Source organism: Syzygium oleosum, unplaced genomic scaffold (genome assembly GCF_021117445.2).
Source record: "Syzygium oleosum isolate NSW1041296 unplaced genomic scaffold, Sole_v2.1 Sole_v2.22, whole genome shotgun sequence".
Taxonomy (NCBI): Eukaryota; Viridiplantae; Streptophyta; class Magnoliopsida; order Myrtales; family Myrtaceae; genus Syzygium; species Syzygium oleosum.
The window spans coordinates 5,734,123-5,755,760 of NW_026607506.1; the positions used below are offsets into that span (position 1 = coordinate 5,734,123).

The 21,638-nt window shown below is 47.9% G+C and overlaps 3 protein-coding genes and 1 pseudogene across 3 annotated transcripts; all 4 read right to left on the reverse strand.

Annotated features, from left to right (window-relative positions):
* Nucleotides 1-527: 527 nt before the first annotated feature.
* On the reverse strand, nucleotides 528-1,704 carry LOC115661660 (uncharacterized protein At4g26485-like). Its single transcript, XM_030583890.2, has 3 exons — nucleotides 1,515-1,704; nucleotides 1,192-1,390; nucleotides 528-1,069 (listed from the first exon to the last, which is right to left on the reverse strand). The coding sequence occupies exons 1-3, from the start codon at nucleotides 1,702-1,704 to the stop codon at nucleotides 790-792; spliced, it is 669 nt and encodes a 222-aa protein (XP_030439750.1). The 3' UTR covers nucleotides 528-789.
* A 387-nt stretch (nucleotides 1,705-2,091) lies between these two features.
* LOC130140792 (disease resistance protein Piks-1-like) lies at nucleotides 2,092-3,014 on the reverse strand. Its single transcript, XM_056321212.1, has 2 exons — nucleotides 2,893-3,014; nucleotides 2,092-2,720 (listed from the first exon to the last, which is right to left on the reverse strand). The coding sequence occupies exons 1-2, from the start codon at nucleotides 2,978-2,980 to the stop codon at nucleotides 2,374-2,376; spliced, it is 435 nt and encodes a 144-aa protein (XP_056177187.1). The 5' UTR covers nucleotides 2,981-3,014; the 3' UTR covers nucleotides 2,092-2,373.
* A 525-nt stretch (nucleotides 3,015-3,539) lies between these two features.
* LOC130140862 (uncharacterized protein At4g26485-like) lies at nucleotides 3,540-4,935 on the reverse strand (annotated as a pseudogene).
* Nucleotides 4,936-5,974: 1,039 nt separating this feature from the next.
* On the reverse strand, nucleotides 5,975-7,289 carry LOC115661663 (uncharacterized protein At4g26485-like). The gene is made up of 4 exons (XM_056321411.1): nucleotides 7,177-7,289; nucleotides 6,889-7,091; nucleotides 6,481-6,682; nucleotides 5,975-6,323 (listed from the first exon to the last, which is right to left on the reverse strand). The coding sequence occupies exons 1-4, from the start codon at nucleotides 7,287-7,289 to the stop codon at nucleotides 5,975-5,977; spliced, it is 867 nt and encodes a 288-aa protein (XP_056177386.1).
* Between the last annotated feature and the right edge of the window lie 14,349 nt (nucleotides 7,290-21,638).

Genomic DNA, 21,638 nt, shown 5'->3' on the forward strand with positions numbered 1-21,638 from the left:
GTCTCCAGTCGGTCGCCGAACCGGCAACCGACTGGAGGAAGAAGAAAGGAAAAGAAAAAAAAGAAAAGCAAAAAGAAAAATTATTAAAAAAATTCGAAAAATATTAAAATATTATTAAAAATTGTCTAAGTCATCGTCGGCGGTGCCACGTAAGCCGACCGGCGTCTACGTAAAAAAAATCCGGTTAAAATTAGCCGGAAGAACTGAATTGACATAAAGATAAAAATGGTTAGAACTAAATTGGCACAAATGTAATAGGTTTAGGACTTTTCTGACACTTTTTCCTAGGTCAAATATATTTTTCTAAAGATCTATATCGTCAATATCTTGAGTGAAATGGTCAAAATATCCTATAGAAAGTACCATGGAGAATCTTACTACGAATTATATATGTAAAGAATTCTAATTAGGGAACAGAATAAAAAAGAATATGAAGATGAGAAGACTCGAGAAAAGTAAAAAGGTACAATGGGTACACGTTAAGTAATTAGTACTTTGTTCATCTCAATCGATTCTTAAAAGCTATGATGGGTATTTGTTTGGTACTTGGGTAAGCCCAAGCGAGCGGCCAGCAAGAATTCCGGTTGAACGGCCTCGACCCGAGCGGCGTGGGCTTCGAGCTCGAGGCGGCGAGGTTTTGGCGGGCGAGGGTAGAGGCGCAATGAGCAGCAAGAGAGACGGGGAGGGAGATGCGAGAAGCTGACGAGGGATAGAGAAGGGCAAAATTACACTAGAATTCTTCATCTTCATTTGAATAAAATTACTAAAATTCGACATGGCAATCGTGAATCAACCTCGAAGGGCAAACTTGTAGGTAGAGCATTGACCGATTGGAAACTTTTGATCGCACCATAACCCGTCTCCTCTCTTATTGACATAACCCGGATAGTCCGACTCCGAGAACTCTGCTTTCTCGACCAAACACAGCTCTTCGTCTTCCTCGGCAAGCTTCTCGATCTCCCACTTGCTGAACGGATAGGCCGTCTTGTGCGTCACGTGAATCTCGCCATGTTTGGCCAGCATCGACCTCGCGCTCTTCAAGAACCCTCTCACCAATTCTTGGTGTCGCCTGAAGAAAAATCCCACAGCTACATCATCCATTGCAGTGTCTCTTGGACCAATTAAGGTAAGTTTGTTTGCGTATGTTGTGTCAAGATATGTTATGGGAAGGGGCAAGTTCGAGAGCTTTACTGAATTTGGGAGCTGGAATGGTCGTGACCCTTGTAACCGGCGTGCGGGAAATTGAAGACGATCCGGTCGAAAGATTTGTGCTTGAGGACGGGGTGCTGGGTCATGGTATGGGCGTTCACGTCGTGCAAAATGGTGGAACCAAGTCCCTCCAGAATCTCCATGTTGGCGCTTGCTCTTTTGTACAACATCTTCGATGACGCTTTTCCAGTCAGGTCGACGTGCAAAACGAACACATGAAATCAATGAATTGGAGACCTTAAAATAGTGAGTCAACTTTAAAAAAAAGTGAACGTACTAAATGGAATGGATGGTGCATTATGTACCCTGGGAGTCTAGGGAGGTGGCGACGATGTTAACGGCAGAGCCAAATGCTTGGGCCAAGCAAGCGGCAAAGGAGAAGTCGCCCTCGCCGACGAGCAACATCCTGTGTAAATTGCTGTAATGCTTGATGCGCTTCTCTTCTTCTTCTTCACGTGCATCTCCATGGTTACGTAATAAGTTCACCCTCACCATTTATCAAATTACATCCAAATGTGATCTCTTCTTCGAAGTTGAACCACCCAGCAGTGGAATGCTGATTTCATCTTGAGGGACTTGGTTGTGAAGCTCGTGCATCTATATAGCACTTTGACAACCCTCTCTCTCTCTCTCTCTCTCTCTCTCTCTCTCTCTCTCTCTCTCTCTCTCTCTCTCCATAAAAGTTGATTTCATCTTCCAAGATCATCATTTTCCAAGAACAATGGACATGATTCATGAACGACCTTTCACGTTCCTCTCGTCATCATCCTCTCAGAGACTTCGAAGTACGTACCGGAGAGGAATTAATGGAGACGATCAGATGAAAACGGACTGAAGATGAAGAGTTCTATGATTAGAGTATAAGTATTGAAATATAGCTCATAGTCAACTCTAGGAGTCGATTGTTTTATGGCATTTCTCATCATCGTCTACACAAATTGTCCATCAGTCTCCATTCCAAAGAGGTTTTTGATGAGCTCTACTATTTGCTTCAATCCTTCTTCATTCAGAAAGTAGCCAAGGAAGAAAAAACACAACAGACATTAACACCATGTACACTCACGGGTAAATTATAGAAAAATGCTCATGAACTTTGCAATTTACTTGCAAAGGACACAACCCTTTTGAGAAGCAATTTGAACTTGGAAAAAGCTCTCTTGATGATCACATGATGGTGCTAATACTCGGCGGGTTCGGAGCATGATGGACCGCCTCGTAGACCGGACATTGCGGATACGGAACATAACAGGACGGTGGTGAGTACTGCTGTACCCGTTCATGGTGCTCATGCTCATGATCATCATATGAATAATAGCCGGTTCCTCGGCGAGTGCTTCCTGCATTGCTCACTCGCACTATGGCAATGGTATGAAATTTCCTCCTAAACGATCGAGTCAGCTTGGCTGAGTCGACACCTTCTCCGATCACGACCAGCTGGTCCCTGTGTGGCCCTCTTATCGCCACGGAAATGACATTTCCGATATATTTACCACAAACGAACACCCGAAATTCTAGAAAACACATCAAATTGAAATAATATGTGACGTGTGTCCCGCTCAAATTAGCAAGTAAAGCACTGGAATGAAATCTGAAAAGATGAAAATGCTACAAAGAGATTAAGACTCAATCGCATATATTTCTTTTCATTTTTTTTCCAGAAGAATGTAAATTTTAATTACTAACCATCTGCTTCTGTAGCAATCCTCATGGCCTTTGATCTGCATTTGTCGCAGTGCATTGCCATCTGTATAATCATCTCTTGCTGTACCATGAAACAACGACATCAGTTCGGCAAATAACATTAAACTTTTCTCTTTATGTAATGATAAATAAGCTCATCACCCTCAATGTCAACTGTTTTTTTGGGCGAAATGGATGTTGGAGAAGAGGTTTGTGAACGTATCTATGAAGAAGTCGAGTGTGTCTGGTTTTGGAGAAGAAATATGATGGGACTTCATTTATACATGATGCGATCCGATGAAGATACAGCACACGCATTCTTGCAATTTCACTCCAGACATGATGCGCGCGCTCCTCCACGCGACTTAAATCATCGACATATTTCCCAGATCTGATTAGCTATTATTTTAGGGTTTAAACAGCGGTTTTAGTGACAAAGTCAATCTTATTATAATATCAGACAAATACTAAATATAACTATATATATCTCTTGGTTTGGACGTTAGTTTGGTACGTACTTGGCAGCATTTTAATCTACTGAAACATCTTGAATGTCAACTCTCTCTGTTCTATCTTCCCAAGATTTCCTCATCTAGTCTCTGTCACTGATCCAAAAGAAAAGTCTCTCTCACCTTCCCTGAAAGCTGCTTTCTATCTCTCCATTCTTTTTCTAGTCAACGCAATGCATTCAACTAAGACTCGTGCAGATTACCATACAAAGGAAACAACCGATAATTTAAAGTACTACGGTATGCAGTAGGTACACTGTAGCAATCATTTGAAGCTTTATTTATAGAACACAAACGCGGCCAATATAGAACCACTCAACCATGGATTATAACATAGCAATTACCAATCCATGAACAAGCCCAAAACACCAAAACCCTTCATCTTCTTGTAGAGATCATTGGTGGTCATTATTGATTTGGTGAAGCGCCATGAATAGGCAGGGCAAACTTGTAAGTCAAGCATTGCCGGACAGGGAAGCTCTCATCGCACTTCCTCCCTCCACCTCTCTTATTGCAATACCCTGAATAGTCCCACTATGTGTGCCGTGCCTTCTCAACCAAGCGCCAGCCTGGTTCCTCAGCCAGCTTCTCTAATTCCAACTTGTCGAACGGATGAGCCGTCTTATGGGTCACATGAACCTCACCGTCCTTCATTAGCATTGGCTAAGCGCACTTTAGAAACCCTCTCACCAGTTCCCGGTGGCACCTAAAATGTTAACACTTCATTGCACTAATTTATTTATGTGATCTACAACTTAGTATAGACCAATGTAGGTTGGTCCAAATGGTCTTGTTTGATTAACTTCATACTTGAACATAGAACATGCATGCTTTACTCAATTCGGAACTTGAATGCTCCTGACCGCAAAATTCAGCGTGTGGGAAATTGGAGATGATTCGGTCGAAAGATTTGTCTTTTTGAATTGGGCATTGGGTCATGGTATGGATGTCTACTCCATGCAGGACAGTGAACACGAACCATCCAGTTGGTCCAAATTACTGCCTGCTCTACTGAACAACATCTTCAAGCACTCTTTTCGATCAATTCATATGCAAATTAAAAAGAAAAGATTGTACAAATACAAAATTTAAGTTAAACCGGTCAAGATTATGACCGATGAATACCTTCATGTAGAAAAAGAAAAGTTTCAATAACGTGAAAAAATCTTCAATTCCGCCTGATGGAAGAGAAATATCTTGTGTGGGACAATGTCTTTCTAATAAGTTGCAACAGAGCATCTTTCTTCTAGAACATGGTTTATCGGAATATGTCAAGACAAGCACATATCAGGTACCTCTAGAGTCGAGGGACATGGCAACAGTGTCAGCAGCCGATGCAAATGCTTTCGCCAAAGGTGCTATAATGCTTGATCTTCAGAGTTGAGTCGTCAACATTCACAGAGGAAGCAGATGCCATCTTCAGCTGGGCTTGTTGCTTTGACAAGGAGATCTTTTTTTAGATAAACCATTTGACAAGGAAATTTTGTGCATACACGAGTCATTTATACCATTTCTGGTGTCATCGTTAGTTGTTAAAAGAAACCCCTCGTCTCTGAACTGATGACAGAGCACTCGGCAATGGAATTGTAGTTATGTGTCTCCGAGATTTCTTCTAGGGTTTCTAGGTCACGGTTCACTTGCCCTACAAAGCATATATGTTGGGTACAATAAGGATGAGGTTAAATTTGCAAGTTTTTGGATTTTTTGTCAGAGTTAATTTGATCAACTCGATCCGAGGCAGCTTATAATTCAAACTCGATTCGACTCAAAGAGGAAAGACTTGATATAATACTCTCGTGATAGGTGCTCGACACGAACCTCCTTGACTGTTTTATACCAAGGATATGATTTAAATTCAAATTGAGCTCAACTCCCCAAAGTTTTAAAAAATTGGTAATTACACAGAACTTGTTTTTTCTTTTCATGTCTATGAGTTGATTTTTTTTTATCATTACGTCTATAATTTCATAAACCCTTGGCGCAATGAACTATCCGATCAGTCTCACATATCTGTCTACCTTACCTGTGAAGTATAACGATAGGAAGTCAAAAATTTTGAATGGATAAGGGCAAAAACCATGAGACTTGGATAATAATCTAAATTCCAATTTACTATACGATTGATAAGAGAATTTAGTGCATGTTTTGACATTTATCTTAAATATTAATCATTAAGTGTAGATATCATGTATAAAAAGCTGGTTTCTGATGAAATGTTCAGAAAATTATGAAGTCGAAGCTAAATTAACGAAAATAAAAATTGACTATTTTTATGTTTGAAATCAAAAACAAATTATTGCAGGACTTCAAACGTTAGAAAAAAAATTAAATTATCCCCTCCCTAATTGTGGGCAAGAGTTATGTATAATCAATCTTGGACACCATTCAGCCGGCTAGTATAACAAACCCTTTTTCGCAGGAAACATTTCATGGAAACTACGTACATCTAGTTTGATTGTCGCTACATGCCTAAAAATAAAGTACTGCATTCCTAGCTAGATTGCAAAATTAAAGCGTTCTTTTAAGCACTGCTTGAGATAAACTGATTAGAACTACACCACCATATATACAAGTGATCACTTTGCTCGAGCACACTCAACAAGATCGGCTGAGCTCAAGTTAAGCAGAGCATTGGCGCAAAGCATTCCGTGATCATTTTTGCTAAACTTGTAAGTAGAGGCTTCTCCGATCGGGAAAGTACCATTACACTTTGAGCCTGAGCCTCTCCGATTGACATACCCTTCATAATCCCACACAGAGAACTGCACTTCCTCGACCAAAAACAGGCCTTGTTCCTCGGCCAGCTTCTCGATCTCCCACTTGCTGTACGGATGAGCCGTCTTGTGCGTCACATGAATCTCTCCATCATCCGTTAGCATCGTTTTCGCATTCTTCAGGAAGCCTCTCACCAGATCTTTGTGAAGCCTGAAAATCGGATTTTCCTTTTATTGCCTTCGATCTTGCTATATTTGCAATGTAGCATAGATCATTACAGACAAAAAGAAAGATCGAGGCACACGTTTGTGTGACAATATTGCTGTCAGCTTTAAATGAACGAAATGCTCGAGAGTCGGAGACTAACTTAATCTGAGAGAAGGATGGCTCAGGGCCGCAGAAGCCAGCATGAGGGAAATTGTAGACGATTCGATCGAAGGATTTGTGCTTGAGAATAGGGTGTTCGCTCATGGTATGAGCGTCCACTTCATGCAAAACGGTGCCCCCTAAGCCCTCGATCGTTTCCCAGTTGTCAATCGCTGGTGTTGTATAACTCCTCCTTAACGTAGCTAAGGTTAACAAGGAACATGAAAATTTACTAAAATGAGAACTAGGATTAAAATTGACGGACAGCCTTAGAAATTGGTAAGGATAGACGTTGAGAATATGCGCGGTCTTTTCAGCGAGCTCTGGCGTAAGTTGATGTCGATTTTCCCTACCATACAATTGACTGATGTACCAAGAGATAGCCGAGACATGTGATTTGCGCAGGTACCTCTCGAGTCGAGCGAGGTGGCGACCATGTTAACAGCAGACCCGAATCTCCTGGCCAAGCAAGCAGCGAAGGAAAAATCACCCTCGCCGACAAGCAGTATCCTGTGGAAATTGCTGTAGTGCTTGACGCGTTTCTCTCCTCCGACATGTCCATTCCCATCCAAGTTCGCCTCTGCCATCAATCCAAACCTTATGAGTTTGAAGCTAAATCACTACAGTTTCCATCGATCCTGTGTCCTGATGCGTGCATGCAGGTGGGTATATATAGCATTTCGAGTGTCTTGAATACCAGAGGTCACTGCTGTAACCAGAACAGTAAGTGCAAGTACTGGGATCAATGGAAAAAGCAGTTATGTCTCCTAGTTTTATTCTTCCAAAAAAGTTAGGGTTTGAAAGCTTCATTTACCGAGAAGCTTGATACATCCATGCATGAACGACCTTTCATGTCCTCGGGATCTTGAGAAGAGTGATGGCAAGAGGACTGACTAACATTACCTTGACGACCCCCAGACTAATATAAGCGACGGATTTTCGTTTAAAACAAAAAGATGTTTACATCACAGTCTAAGCTCAAATTGAGCTCGCCTTGAAATCTAAAAAGTTCAGTGATAACATTTTTTTTGGGGGTTTTGTAACAAAATGGGGATTAGCCCTAGCCTTACAAAATCTTTGTTCACGGGGAGGGGCACGCGTACCTATCTGATCTCCTTGTAATGGAATTGAACCATGAAGAGGGGCACGCGTACCTATCTGGATTAGCCCTAGCCTTACAAAATCTTTGTTCACGGGGAGGGGCACGCGTACCTATCTGATCTCCTTGTAATGGAATTGAACCATGAAGAGGATGTAAGATCTTATAAATGCCATGTAGTGATCTGTTTTGTATGATCAAATGGAATGCATTGGAAGAATGGAATGGATAAAGAACGGCAAAAGAACACTACAAGTACCATAAGTTGTATACGGCGCTCACTTTGGTGCCATAAGTTTTTTTTGGATTACTTCAGTGCTAAAATTTTTGAAAAACGATCACTTAAGTGCTAAAATTTTTGAAAAACGATCACTTAAGTGCCAACTCCGGCGCCGTACACAATTTTTCGCCGGAAATCCGACGTGGCATTTTTTTTATTAATTTTTGAAGCTGATGTGGCTCGCCGGAGATTGGCACTTAAGTGATCGTTTTTAAAAAATTTTAGCACTTAAATGATCATTTTTCAAAAATTTTAGCACTTAAGTGATCCAAAAAAAACTTTTGGCACTTAGGCTCCGTTCGTTTGGCGCAAAATATTCTCCCGGAAAATATTTTCCGGGTTTTCCGGTGTTCGGGGGGCGGAAAACGTTTTCCGTGGGAAAATATTTTCCTTCCCCCCTCACAAAATAGCCTAAGTCTACGGAAAATGACTTCCGCTTCTTCAAAAGCGGAAATTATTTTCCGGAGCTTCTTCTTCTTCTTCTTCACTAAGGTCGCCGGCCGCCGCCGCCGGTCGCCGGCCGCCGCCGCCTGTCACGCCCCGCACTCCTCGGCGCGCCACATCCCTCGCAAAGGTCGATTCGTGTGCGACGTCCCAGGACGCGTCGCCGACCCAACACCCAACACAGAGATTTAAAGCACATGCGGAAGTAATTAAAACCACCCGTACATTAAAATACACCTAACCAAGGATAGCCATACAACAACCAGCACGGATAAATATACACTTGTTTTGACATTGGGAAACATATACAATATTCATATACAGCCCACCCTCAAAAGTCAAAAGCGGGTACGTGGCTCGGCGATCAAACACTATATCTAGCCGGGGCTCCTCCCAAAACATTTCAATACGCCTGGCATCCTCAAGGCTGGGGGTCTGAAAAATTGGGTTTCAACAACAGTGAGAATAAATCTCAGCGAGTAATTCCCTAAACCTAAATTAGGCTAAAGTGCACCTCCTGACGAGTACTAAATCAACACACCAAGCAAATCATAATTGACTTAGGCCCTCGGGCCCAAATCCAACACTCACCTTGCCCTGCAGGTTAGGCACTTACAGTTCAAGCATAAAACATAGGACCCAGTCGCAGCACATGTACACATCATTTGGTCACAACGCATGTCATGCTTATGCTCGTGCTCATACGCGTGCTCACGCCTCATCAATGCATTTTCGCACGCTTGCACTCTAGCATACTTGCCATTTATCAATTTCTCCTCCGACCCGCGTTAAACGCATCAGGTCCGACCCGCGTAAAACGCATCAGGTCTATCACTATCCAACACTTCCTGGCCCGCGTAAACGCATCAGGCCCAGTGTCTCTAGCCCGCGTAAACGCATCAGGCGCAACACCGATCTCCATATACGGACCGAACCCGCGTAAACGCATCAGGTTGGCCGTCTTCCGGCAATCCGGGCATCGTCCCGCGTTAAACGCCTCAGGACGGGTTCACTACCCCGCGTAAAACGCATCAGGGTTTATTGTGATCACACATTCACAAGCACCAATTTTCATCTGAACCCCGCGTTAAACGCATCAGGGCATTTTAGGTGATCACAATGCACATGTCACTCGAGCACACTTGTAAATGCACATGCCGTGCCAATGCTCGTGATGCAAACTCATGGCCATAAACTTCACACTCGGGCATGCACTTGCACCGCACCACTTACTCAAATCATGATGCAATCATGCGCATTTGCACCACGCATATTCAATTTCATAAATCAACATGCCCAATCAGACAATCAATTCAAATCAGCCATGGCATCAACTTGACACACAATCCATGCACAATCCACACAACCGGGATAACAAGAACCCTCGCATTCGAGGCCCGCCAAGCTATTCCATTCTTAGTCCCGCTAAACAAGCAACATGGCATCCTAAAATCAATCACAACAAGGCTCATTTAGCTAGTCAATTGATCAATGCGATCATTCCCGGTAATTGCACAATTAAACTTCAAATTGATCACGCCTCGCCTAAATCAAATCCTGTCGTGGCCAGCCACTATACCGCAATGTCTAGGCCAATAAATATCTTCAAAATGCCCCATTAAACTCCCCAAACCATCATTCTAATCAGCCACCACAAAGATCAAATGAGGCGCGCACTAAAATCCATATTTAAACCCCGAACTTACTCCAAACTTGGACCACTCCGAACCAATCTGTCCAGCCATCTCACAGCACCTCGCGGGTCACTAAATCTCAACTAAATTGTCGCACTAAGCCCGTAAAATAGCCACCAAGACAGCCACCATTCGGTCTCCCAATTTCACCCGCTAAATCCACAATTCCGTCCAAATCACGGCACCTATGCCTCGCCACATCACAGCACACTATAGTCCACTAAACTTCAATTAAATCATCATTCTCGGTCACCAAACGGGCCACAAAAATCAGCCCATAGCGGCCTCCACTCGGTCCTCAATTTGCACCCGCCAAATTCACATTTTCGCCCAAATTAAGGCGCCTATGCCCAGCCGACTCACAGCACAATACGGGCCTCTAAATCTCAATTAAATCATCACACTAAGCCTCGAAATCAGCCACCATATCAGCCTCTAACAACCTCCACAATTTAACCCCTAAAATACCCTAATTAACCCCTAAAACCCATCTAGAAATGCAAATTGTCCTAATTAGGGCTTAGGGTCAAACTCACCGGATGTCCTAAGCTTCAAACCGAGCTGAACACGTGGTAATGGCGGCTGGACAGCGGCGGTCCCTCGCCGGAACAGTAACGGCGGCGGCGGCTCCGGCGAACGGCGCGAGCGACGGCGACGGTCTAAGCTAATCCACGGCCTAGAGAGGGAGAGAGAGGGGCGCGGTCAGAGATAGAGAGAGAAATGGAACGGCTGGACGGCCGGGCGAGGCGACGGATCCGCGCCGGAACAGTGACGGCGGCGGCGGAGCTCCTCCGGCTCAAGGCCTCTCACGGCCAAACCGAGAGAGAGAGAGAAAGGGGAGGAAGGGGGCTTGCCGGTTGTTTGTGGTGGAACACGGCGGCGACCGGGCAAGCACGGAGGCGGCGACGGCGACAAGCGGGGGCGCCGGCGAGCCGGCGAACAGCGGCGGCCGGGCGCGAAAGGCAAGAGCGGCGGAGCTCGCCTGCTGCGCGTGAGAGAGGAGAAGGCGAGAGTCGGCGGCGGCGGCGGCGGACGGCGCGGCGTGGCGGTCGAGCTGGCCGGCGACGGCGAAGCACGCGGCGGTCCGGCGAGCCCAGGCGGTCGGCGAGCTGGGCAAAGGTGAAGCAGACCCAGTCGGCCGGCGAGCTGGGCAAAGGTGAAGCAGACCCAATCGGCCGGGAGGAGGAGAGAGAGGGGGCTTCTATGGTGGCGGCGACAGGGTGCCGCAACGGTCGGGCGACGCGGTGGCGACGAGCGGCAGTGGCGCAGCGGGACGGCGTCGGGCGGAGCGGAGTCCAGGCACGCGACTCGTCGGGGAGGAAGAAGACCGAAGCGAGAAAATAAGAAAGGAAGAAGAAAGAGAAGAAGAAGGAAGAAGAAGAGAGAGAGGAGAGAGGGTGTCAGAGGAGGGGGGAGAATGGGCGTGAGTGGACTTCTGCAGGGGGGTTGCGTGCGGCAGAGAGGAGAGAAGAGAGAGAGAGAGAGAGAGAGAGAGAGAGAGAGAAAGAGTGAGAGGGAACGTGCGCGGTCAGAAGGGGGGGAGCGTGTACGCGAAGGAGAGAGGGAGAGGGAGAGAGAGAGAGGAGAGAAATAAAAGAAAACAAACTTCATTCAAATATTAAATGCGATCTGATGGCCCAAATTAAAAACCGAAAATGTTCTACCGATCCAAAATAAGCCTCGCACATAAAAAGGGACAAAGGCCAAATTAATTAGACCAAATTATAACGAGGGAGGCCTACTAGTCCAAATTCGCACGTGGTCAAAAACTCCCATTTTTCCATCATTCCTGACAATCTCAATGTTGGCTACCATAATATTGACACCGTCCAATTTATTTTGTCCCGAAACTCCCGGAAATCGACTGCCAAGTTCGGGGTCCAAATAACGGCCAAATTTGATCGAGTGCGATTCTAGCGAAATCTCTAATTTAAAATGATAACCGGGAGTGATCAGTTCCCGGGCGAGATTTTACTATAAGCACACTGACAAATTACGTGTTTTATAAATCCCAAAAATGGGCCGAAATTCGGGATGTCACAACTCTTCCCCCCTTACAAAAATTTCGTCCTCGAAATTTACAATCCAACCCAGTTATCCAAACAAATGGGGGTACTGGTGTCGCATCAGCTCCTCACTTTCCCACGTCGCACTTGCAATCCTATTGTGTTTCCAAATTACCTTGGCTATTGAAATTTCTTGTTTCACAACACTCTCTCTATTCTATCTTCGATCCTAACTGCCTTTTCCACGTACGACACCCTGTCGTCCACGTCCATTACTTCATGATTCAGCTTATGGGTCGGGTCTGGTTCATACTTCCTTAACATCGACGCGTGGAAGATGATATGAATTTGTGACAATTTCGGTGGTAAGGCTAGGCAGTATGCTAACGATCCAATCCTTTCCAAAATCTCATATGGATCTACATATCTTGGACTTAGTTTCCCTTTCTTGTCAAACCAAGACAGTCCTCTCATCGGCGATACCTCGAGAGAAACGTGATCCCCTACTTGAAACTCCAAAGGCCTACGTCTCCGGTCCACATAGTTCTTTTGACGGCTCTGAGCAGTTCTCAACCTTTCCCGGATAACCTTTACTGTTTCCACCGATTGCTGAATAAACTCTGGACCCGTTATACTTCTTTCCCCCACTTCATCCCAACACAATGGTGTTCTGCACACCCTGCCATATAGTGCCTCAAACGGTGCCATCCCGACACTCTGCTGAAAACTGTTATTGTAGGCAAATTCCACCAAATGTAACTGTTCTTCCCACTTGTCTTGAAAAATCTAACTCACATGCTCTCAGCATGTCCTCCAAAGTCTGAATAGTCCTCTCAAACTGGCCATCCGTCTGCGGATGATAGGCCGTACTGAATTGCAACTTAGTCCCCATGGTCGATTGCAGACTTTTCCAAAAATTCGCAGTAAATCGGGGATCACGGTCTGAAGTGATTGACACCGGCACCCCATGAAGACGAACAACTTGTCGTACATATAGCTCTGCCAGCCTTTCTAACTCGAAGTCCTTTCGCACCGCCAGGAAGTGCGCTGACTTGGTCAACCTATCCACTATCACCCATATAGAGTCGTGTCCCCTCGGCTTCTTGGCGGTCCGTTACAAAATCCATTGTAATGTACTTCCATTTCCATTATGGGATTCCCAACGCTGCAACATTCCGCCAGGTTTACAATGCTGTGCCTTCACTTGTTGGCACGTCAAACACTTGGCCACATGCTTGGCCACGTCCACTTTCATTCCATTCCACCAGTAGTGCTGTCGGAGATTCTGGTACATCTTAGTGCTGCCCGGGTGAATGCTATAATTGCTCCTGTGAGCCTCCGACAAAATCTCTTCCTTAAGTCCCCAATCATCGGGCACACATAACGTCCTCGAAACTTAAGAATTTCGTCCTCGGACACTTGGAAGTCCGGTTTCCTCTTAGTGCCATCCATCTCCAAAATCTTCTGAATCTCAGGGTTTGTAGACTGCAACGCCTTAATCTTGGCTTGCACTTCCGGTTCAATCCTTAATGTCGCCATCAGACTAGAGAGGTGTCCTACCTCGAACTTAAATTCTGAATGCCGCGATCCCTCCAATAAAATCCACTCTTTGACCAACAATTGCGCGATGCTCGATTTCCGACTCAAGGCATCCGCTACCCGATTGGCCTTTCCGGGATAATATAATATATCACAATCATAGTCCTTTAGCAACTCCATCCAACGCCTTGGGCTCATATTCAATTCCTGAAAACTCTCTTTGCGCTTTTCCGTCCATCGGAATTTCGTTTTCCTTCTTAAGCAACATCATCAATGAAGTGGCTATCGCTGAGAATCCTTCCACAAATCGTCGATAATACCCTGTCAGTCCTAGGAAGCTCCGCACCTCAGTAACTATTGTCGGTCTCGGCCAATCCATCACTGCTTCAATCTTTGCCGGATCCACGGAGATTCCTTCTCCGGAAATTATATGTCCGACAAACGCTACCCGATTCAGTCAAAATTCGCACTTGCTAAACTTAACATACAGTGCATGCTCTCTTAGCATCCTTAAAACCTTTTCCAAGTGTGCCTCATGTTCCTCGGGACTCTTTGAATACACTAGGATATCATCGATGAAGACAATGACGAACTGGTCTAAGAATTCCTTGGACACTCAGTTCATTAAGTCCAGGAAAGCAGCAGGGCATTAGTTAGTCCAAACGGCATTACCGTGAACTCATAATATCCATACTTCGTCCTGAATGCCGTCTTTGGGATAACCTCCTTTTGGATCCTTAACTGATGATGCCCTGTCCTTAGGTCGATCTTAGAAAATACCGAGGCTCCCTGCAATTGGTCGAACAGGTTGTCAATCCTTGGGAGGGGATACTTATTCTTGACTGTCACTTGACTCAGCTGACGGTAATCGATACACAGCCTCAACGACCCGTCCTTCTTCCTGACGAACAGGACTGGCGCTCCCCATGGAGACGCTCTCGGTCGGATAAAACCTTTGTCTAGCAATTCTTGCATCTGAACCTTAAGTTCTTTCAACTCTGACAGCGACATCCTATAGAGCGGCTTCGAGATTGGCTCAGTCCCTAGGGTTAATTCAACCACAAACTCCACTTCCCTTTCAGGTGGCAATCCCAGCAATCCCTGAGGAAAGACATCGGGAAGATTACACATCTCGTTTATGTCCTTTAGCCTTGGTTCCTCAACCGACTAGTTAGCCACCAAATCATTATCTTTCTATACTTCAAGGCCAAGCTCAATCCATCCAATTCCAATCCAACAGTCTCCCAAAAACGAATCACATCGATCCTTTACAAAATCTGAAATTTCTAAGCAATACTCATCTTTCCAAACTCGTCCAAGAATATCAGCAGTAATCCATAAATCCTTAGACCGATTGCGCCTATTCACCATAAAATTAATTATAAGTCTTTCGTGACCACTCAAGCGATAACTTCAAATTCATCTCCTATTGCACCCAATATCACCTCGTAACGCATACCGACTTTCACGGCACATCCTTTGCTTCCTTCTCAGCCAAAACATATACTTTTCCTTAGATCCTTAGCCGATTCTGATTGATCTTCAGGGCATCTCTCGCTTAATGTCCTATCTGCGATCACTGTGATTGCATCAGTGGTCTAATCTATCAGTTCAGCAATTTCTCACTCGATGACCTTGCTGTCCACATCCACAACATGCTTCACTTATACCTTGACAATGACTATTTCTATGCCTTTTTCCACAAGACCTACATACGGCGTCGGAGTAGTAGTTCGGCTCTCCACAGTTCTTCCTTACCGGAGGGACAAGTCTCATATTCTCTATCATAGACCTTTTTCCCAAGTTCCTATTGTCCCTAACCGGCGCGTACCGCGGTCCCAAAGCAGCAGCCATTTCACTCATATCCATTTTACCCATTGAGCCGTCTCACACAGCTCATTGAAATCCCTTAAAACTCAAGAGTACTAACTGATTGCAAAGTTCCGATTTCAATCCATCCCCGAACCTCTTTGTCCTATCCACATGGTCCTTGACCATCCTTGGTGCATACTTAGGTAGCCTTACAAACTTGACCTCGTACTGATCGACTGACATCCAGGAGGAACTCTGTCTTTTTCTGTTCTTGTGCACTCTCCGAAAATTACTTCCCATTGAAGTCCCCTACCAAAGCATCCCCCAACACTGCAAAGCCTTTTTCCAACCCTTAGATCCAAAGTGATGTAGCCTCGGAGTCACTTTTCCCATCAAACTGCGGAGGTTTCAATTTCGAAAATTGCTCAACTAGCTATTGCGTCTATCTAACTGCATTAACTTACTCTCAACCTTGGTTCCCATCATTCCCATGAAAATTCCAACCTCCTCATGTGCCTTCAGAATTCCATCCACTCTGGGATCCTCTGCAACTCCAGCTTGCAGACTTATGCGACCTCGACCTCGACCTCGACCTCTACCTCGACCTCAACTTCAACTACTCAAACTCACAAGGTCACACCACTCACTTACCTGCTATAATCCCATTCAGGAATTAGAGACCTAAACCAAGCTAAACCGGTCTAAGGTCCTAGGCGGTATACACTGTGACAGTCAAGCAACCAAAGATGCGATCTTACACAATAGCACGACATCTCAACCAAGGAGATTCGCGTACTTACCTCGGGTCCTGCCGCACCTGCACTTTACGATCAACTAAAACAAGCACTCAATCAAACACAAGCAGTCAGGAGGTACACATAGCACACGAGGTCACCCTACTGGCTACCCAAGGTCACCGCTCCTTATCACTCCAAGCTTCGACCTAATTGGACCGAGCTGACCTTGCTCTGATACCAAATCAAACGGGGATGTCACGCCCCGCACTCCTCGGCGCGCCACATCCCTCGCAAAGGTCGATTCGTGTGCGACGTCCCAGGACGCGTCGCCGACCCAACACCCAACACAGAGATTTAAAGCACATGCGGAAGTAATTAAAACCACCCGTACATTAAAATACACCTAACCAAGGATAGCCATACAACAACCAGCACGGATAAATATACACTTGTTTTGACATTGGGAAACATATACAATATTCATATACAGCCCACCCTCAAAAGTCAAAAGCGGGTACGTGGCTCAGCGATCAAACACTATATCTAGCCGGGGCTCCTCCCAAAACATTTCAATACGCCTGGCATCCTCAAGGCTGGGGGTCTGAAAAATTGGGTTTCAACAACAGTGAGAATAAATCTCAGCGAGTAATTCCCTAAACCTAAATTAGGCTAAAGTGCACCTCCTGACGAGTACTAAATCAACACACCAAGCAAATCATAATTGATTTAGGCCCTCGGGCCCAAATCCAACACTCACCTTGCCCTACAGGTTAGGCACTTACAGTTCAAGCATAAAACATAGGACCCAGTCGCAGCACATGTACACATCATTTGGTCACAACGCATGTCATGCTTATGCTCGTGCTCATACGCGTGCTCACGCCTCATCAATGCATTTTCGCACGCTTGCACTCTAGCATACTTGCCATTTATCAATTTCTCCTCCGACCCGCGTTAAACGCATCAGGTCCGACCCGCGTAAAACGCATCAGGTCTATCACTATCCAACACTTCCTGGCCCGCGTAAACGCATCAGGCCCAGTGTCTCTAGCCCGCGTAAACGCATCAGGCGCAACACCGATCTCCATATACGGACCGAACCCGCGTAAACGCATCAGGTTGGCCGTCTTCCGGCAATCCGGGCATCGTCCCGCGTTAAACGCCTCAGGACGGGTTCACTACCCCGCGTAAAACGCATCAGGGTTTATTGTGATCACACATTCACAAGCACCAATTTTCATCTGAACCCCGCGTTAAACGCATCAGGGCATTTTAGGTGATCACAATGCACATGTCACTCGAGCACACTTGTAAATGCACATGCCGTGCCAATGCTCGTGATGCAAACTCATGGCCATAAACTTCACACTCGGGCATGCACTTGCACCGCACCACTTACTCAAATCATGATGCAATCATGCGCATTTGCACCACGCATATTCAATTTCATAAATCAACATGCCCAATCAGACAATCAATTCAAATCAGCCATGGCATCAACTTGACACACAATCCATGCACAATCCACACAACCGGGATAACAAGAACCCTCGCATTCGAGGCCCGCCAAGCTATTCCATTCTTAGTCCCGCTAAACAAGCAACATGGCATCCTAAAATCAATCACAACAAGGCTCATTTAGCTAGTCAATTGATCAATGCGATCATTCCCGGTAATTGCACAATTAAACTTCAAATTGATCACGCCTCGCCTAAATCAAATCCTGTCGTGGCCAGCCACTATACCGCAATGTCTAGGCCAATAAATATCTTCAAAATGCCCCATTAAACTCCCCAAACCATCATTCTAATCAGCCACCACAAAGATCAAATGAGGCGCGCACTAAAATCCATATTTAAACCCCGAACTTACTCCAAACTTGGACCACTCCGAACCAATCTGTCCAGCCATCTCACAGCACCTCGCGGGTCACTAAATCTCAACTAAATTGTCGCACTAAGCCCGTAAAATAGCCACCAAGACAGCCACCATTCGGTCTCCCAATTTCACCCGCTAAATCCACAATTCCGTCCAAATCACGGCACCTATGCCTCGCCACATCACAGCACACTATAGTCCACTAAACTTCAATTAAATCATCATTCTCGGTCACCAAACGGGCCACAAAAATCAGCCCATAGCGGCCTCCACTCGGTCCTCAATTTGCACCCGCCAAATTCACATTTTCGCCCAAATTAAGGCGCCTATGCCCAGCCGACTCACAGCACAATACGGGCCTCTAAATCTCAATTAAATCATCACACTAAGCCTCGAAATCAGCCACCATATCAGCCTCTAACAACCTCCACAATTTAACCCCTAAAATACCCTAATTAACCCCTAAAACCCATCTAGAAATGCAAATTGTCCTAATTAGGGCTTAGGGTCAAACTCACCGGATGTCCTAAGCTTCAAACCGAGCTGAACACGTGGTAATGGCGGCTGGACAGCGGCGGTCCCTCGTCGGAACAGTAACGGCGGCGGCGGCTCCGGCGAACGGCGCGAGCGGCGGCGACGGTCTAAGCTAATCCACGGCCTAGAGAGGGAGAGAGAGGGGCGCGGTCAGAGATAGAGAGAGAAATGGAACGGCTGGACGGCCGGGCGAGGCGACGGATCCGCGCCGGAACAGTGACGGCGGCGCGCGGAGCTCCTCCGGCTCAAGGCCTCTCACGGCCAAACCGAGAGAGAGAGAGAGAAAGGGGAGGGAAGGGGGCTTGCCGGTTGTTTGTGGTGGAACACGGCGGCGGCACGGCAAGCACCGGAGGCGGCGACGGCGACGGGGGCCGGCCGGCGGCCGGCGAACAATGGCGGCCTCGGGCGCGAAAGGCAGCAATGCGGCTCAGCTCTGCCTTTGCGCGCGAGTGAGGAGGAGAAGGCGAGAGTCGGGCGGCGGGCTGGCGGACGGCGCGGGCGTGGCGGTCGAGCTGGCCGGCGACGGCGAAGCACGCGGCGGTCCGGCGAGCCCAGGCGGTCGGCGAGCTGGGCAAAGGTGAAGCAGACCCAGTCGGCCGGCGAGCTGGGCAAAGGTGAAGCAGACCCAATCGGCCGGGAGGAGGAGAGAGAGTGGGGGCTTCTATGGTGGCGGCGACGAGTGCCGGCAAGCGGTCGGGCGACGCGCGGTGGCGACGAGCGGCTGGCGACGAGCGGACGGCGTCGGGCGGAGCGGAGTCCGACGCGACTCGTCGGGGAGGAAGAAGACCGAAGCGAGAAAATAAGAAAGGAAGAAGAAAGAGAAGAAGAAGGAAGAAGAAGAGAGAGAGGAGAGAGGGTGTCAGAGGAGGGGGGGAGAATGGGCGTGAGTGGACTTCTGCAGGGGGGTTGCGTGCGGCAGAGAGGAGAGAAGAGAGAGAGAGAGAGAGAGAGAGAGAGAGAAAGAGTGAGAGGGAACGTGCGCGGTCAGAAGGGGGGGAGCGTGTGCGCGAAGGAGAGAGGGAGAGGGAGAGAGAGAGGAGAGAAATAAAAGAAAACAAACTTCATTCAAATATTAAATGCGATCTGATGGCCCAAATTAAAAACCGAAAATGTTCTACCGATCCAAAATAAGCCTCGCACATAAAAAGAGACAAAGGCCAAATTAATTAGACCAAATTATAACGAGGGAGGCCTACTAGTCCAAATTCGCACGTGGTCAAAAACTCCCATTTTTCCATCATTCCTGACAATCTCAACGTTGGCTACCATAATATTGACACCGTCCAATTTATTTTGTCCCGAAACTCCCGGAAATCGACTGCCAAGTTCGGGGTCCAAATAACGGCCAAATTTGATCGAGTGCGATTCTAGCGAAATCTCTAATTTAAAATGATAACCGGGAGTGATCAGTTCCCGGGCGAGATTTTACTATAAGCACACTGACAAATTACGTGTTTTATAAATCCCAAAAATGGGCCGAAATTCGGGATGTCACACCGCCGGTCGCCGGCCTCCCGCCGCCGCCGCGGTCGGCCGCCGCCCGCCGGCCGCCCGGCCGCCGCCGCCGCCGGCCGCCGCCGCCGCGCCGGCCGCCACCCTGGTCGCCGGCCTCACGCCGGTCGCCCCGCACCCGCCGGCCGCCGCCGCGGGTCGCCGGCCTCCCGCCCGCAGCTTGGCAGGCCGGCCGCCGCCGCCGCCGGTCGCCGGTCTCCGCAGCCGGTCGCCGCCGGTCGCCCGGCCGCCGCCATGTCGCCGGCCGCCTAGCCAGCGAAGTCGCCGACGCCGCCGGACGTTGGGCCGTCGGTCGCCGGCCGTCGCCGCCGCCGTCAGCCGCCGGGCTGGACGCCGGACGTTGGCCGTCGGTCGCGGCCGTCTGTCGCCTGCGCCGGTCGCCGCCGCTGCCGGGCGTAGGGCGTTGGCGTTAATGGCCGGTCGCCGGCCCCGCCGCCCGGACGTCGGACGTTGGCCGTCGATGCGCCGGCCGCCAGCCGCAGTCGCGCGCCCGCCTCGGCTAGCGGCCTGCGGCCGCCCGCCGCCGCCGGGTCGCCGGCCGTCGCCAGCGGTCGCCGGCTACGCCGCCGCCGATCGCGGCCGCCGCGGATGCTCTGGACGACCAGCGTTGGCCGTGGATCGCGCCGTCGCCTTGCCTGGGACGCCGGACGTTGGCCGTCGGTTGCCGCCGGCCGGGCGGCCCCCGTCGCCGCTGGCTGCCGCCGTACGTTGGCCGTCGGTGCCGCCGGCCGCACCGCCCGCGCGTCGCCGCCGCCCGGTCCCCGCCGCACCGCCGCCGTCGCAGCCGCCCGGTCCCGCGCCGGTCCCCGCCGCCGGACGCCGCCCGCCGCCGGTTGCCGGCGAAAAATATTTTCCGAAACTTTTTCATATCGCCCCCGCCGCCGCCGGACGCCGGACGTTGGCCGTCGGTCGCCGGCGGCCACCGCCGCGCCCCGAACGCCGGACGTTGGCCGTCGGTCGCCGGTCCCGCCGCTGCCGCCGCCGCCGCCTGCCGGTCCCGGCGCGGTCCTCCGCCGGTCGCCGCCGCGGTCGCCGGTCGCCGCCGCAGTCGCGCCGCCGCCGGACGCCGCCCGCCGCCGGTCGTCGGCGAAAAATATTTCCCGAAACTTTTTCATATTGATCGCCGAACACTGGAAAATTATGCTCCGGGAAAACATTTTCCAGGAAAATGACTTCCGGAAAAATATTTTCCAAAAGGAGAATATTTTCCGCCAAACGAACGGAGCCTTAAGTGATTGTTTTTCCTCCGATTTGGCACTGAAGTGATCCAAAAAAAACTTATGGCACCAAAGTGAGCGCCGTACACAACTTATGACACTTATAGTGTCCTTTTGCCGATAAAGAACTGAATGGAATGAAATACTGATTCCAATACCTTTTTTTCCGTGAATGTGGGAATTGAGTGGAATTGATGTTATTGTGTTTGGTTGTGAGAACAAGTTTGGTGGGAATGGAATGGGTTGGAAGGAGAATTTTCTAAAAAATTTAATTTGCACTCATGCATTAATTACATTATAAATAATATAAATATGATTTAATTATAAAATAAAAAATATATACCCATATCATCTTAAAATAAATGGATAAGTGCATTTGAAGTCTTAAAACTTGTCACGAAAATACA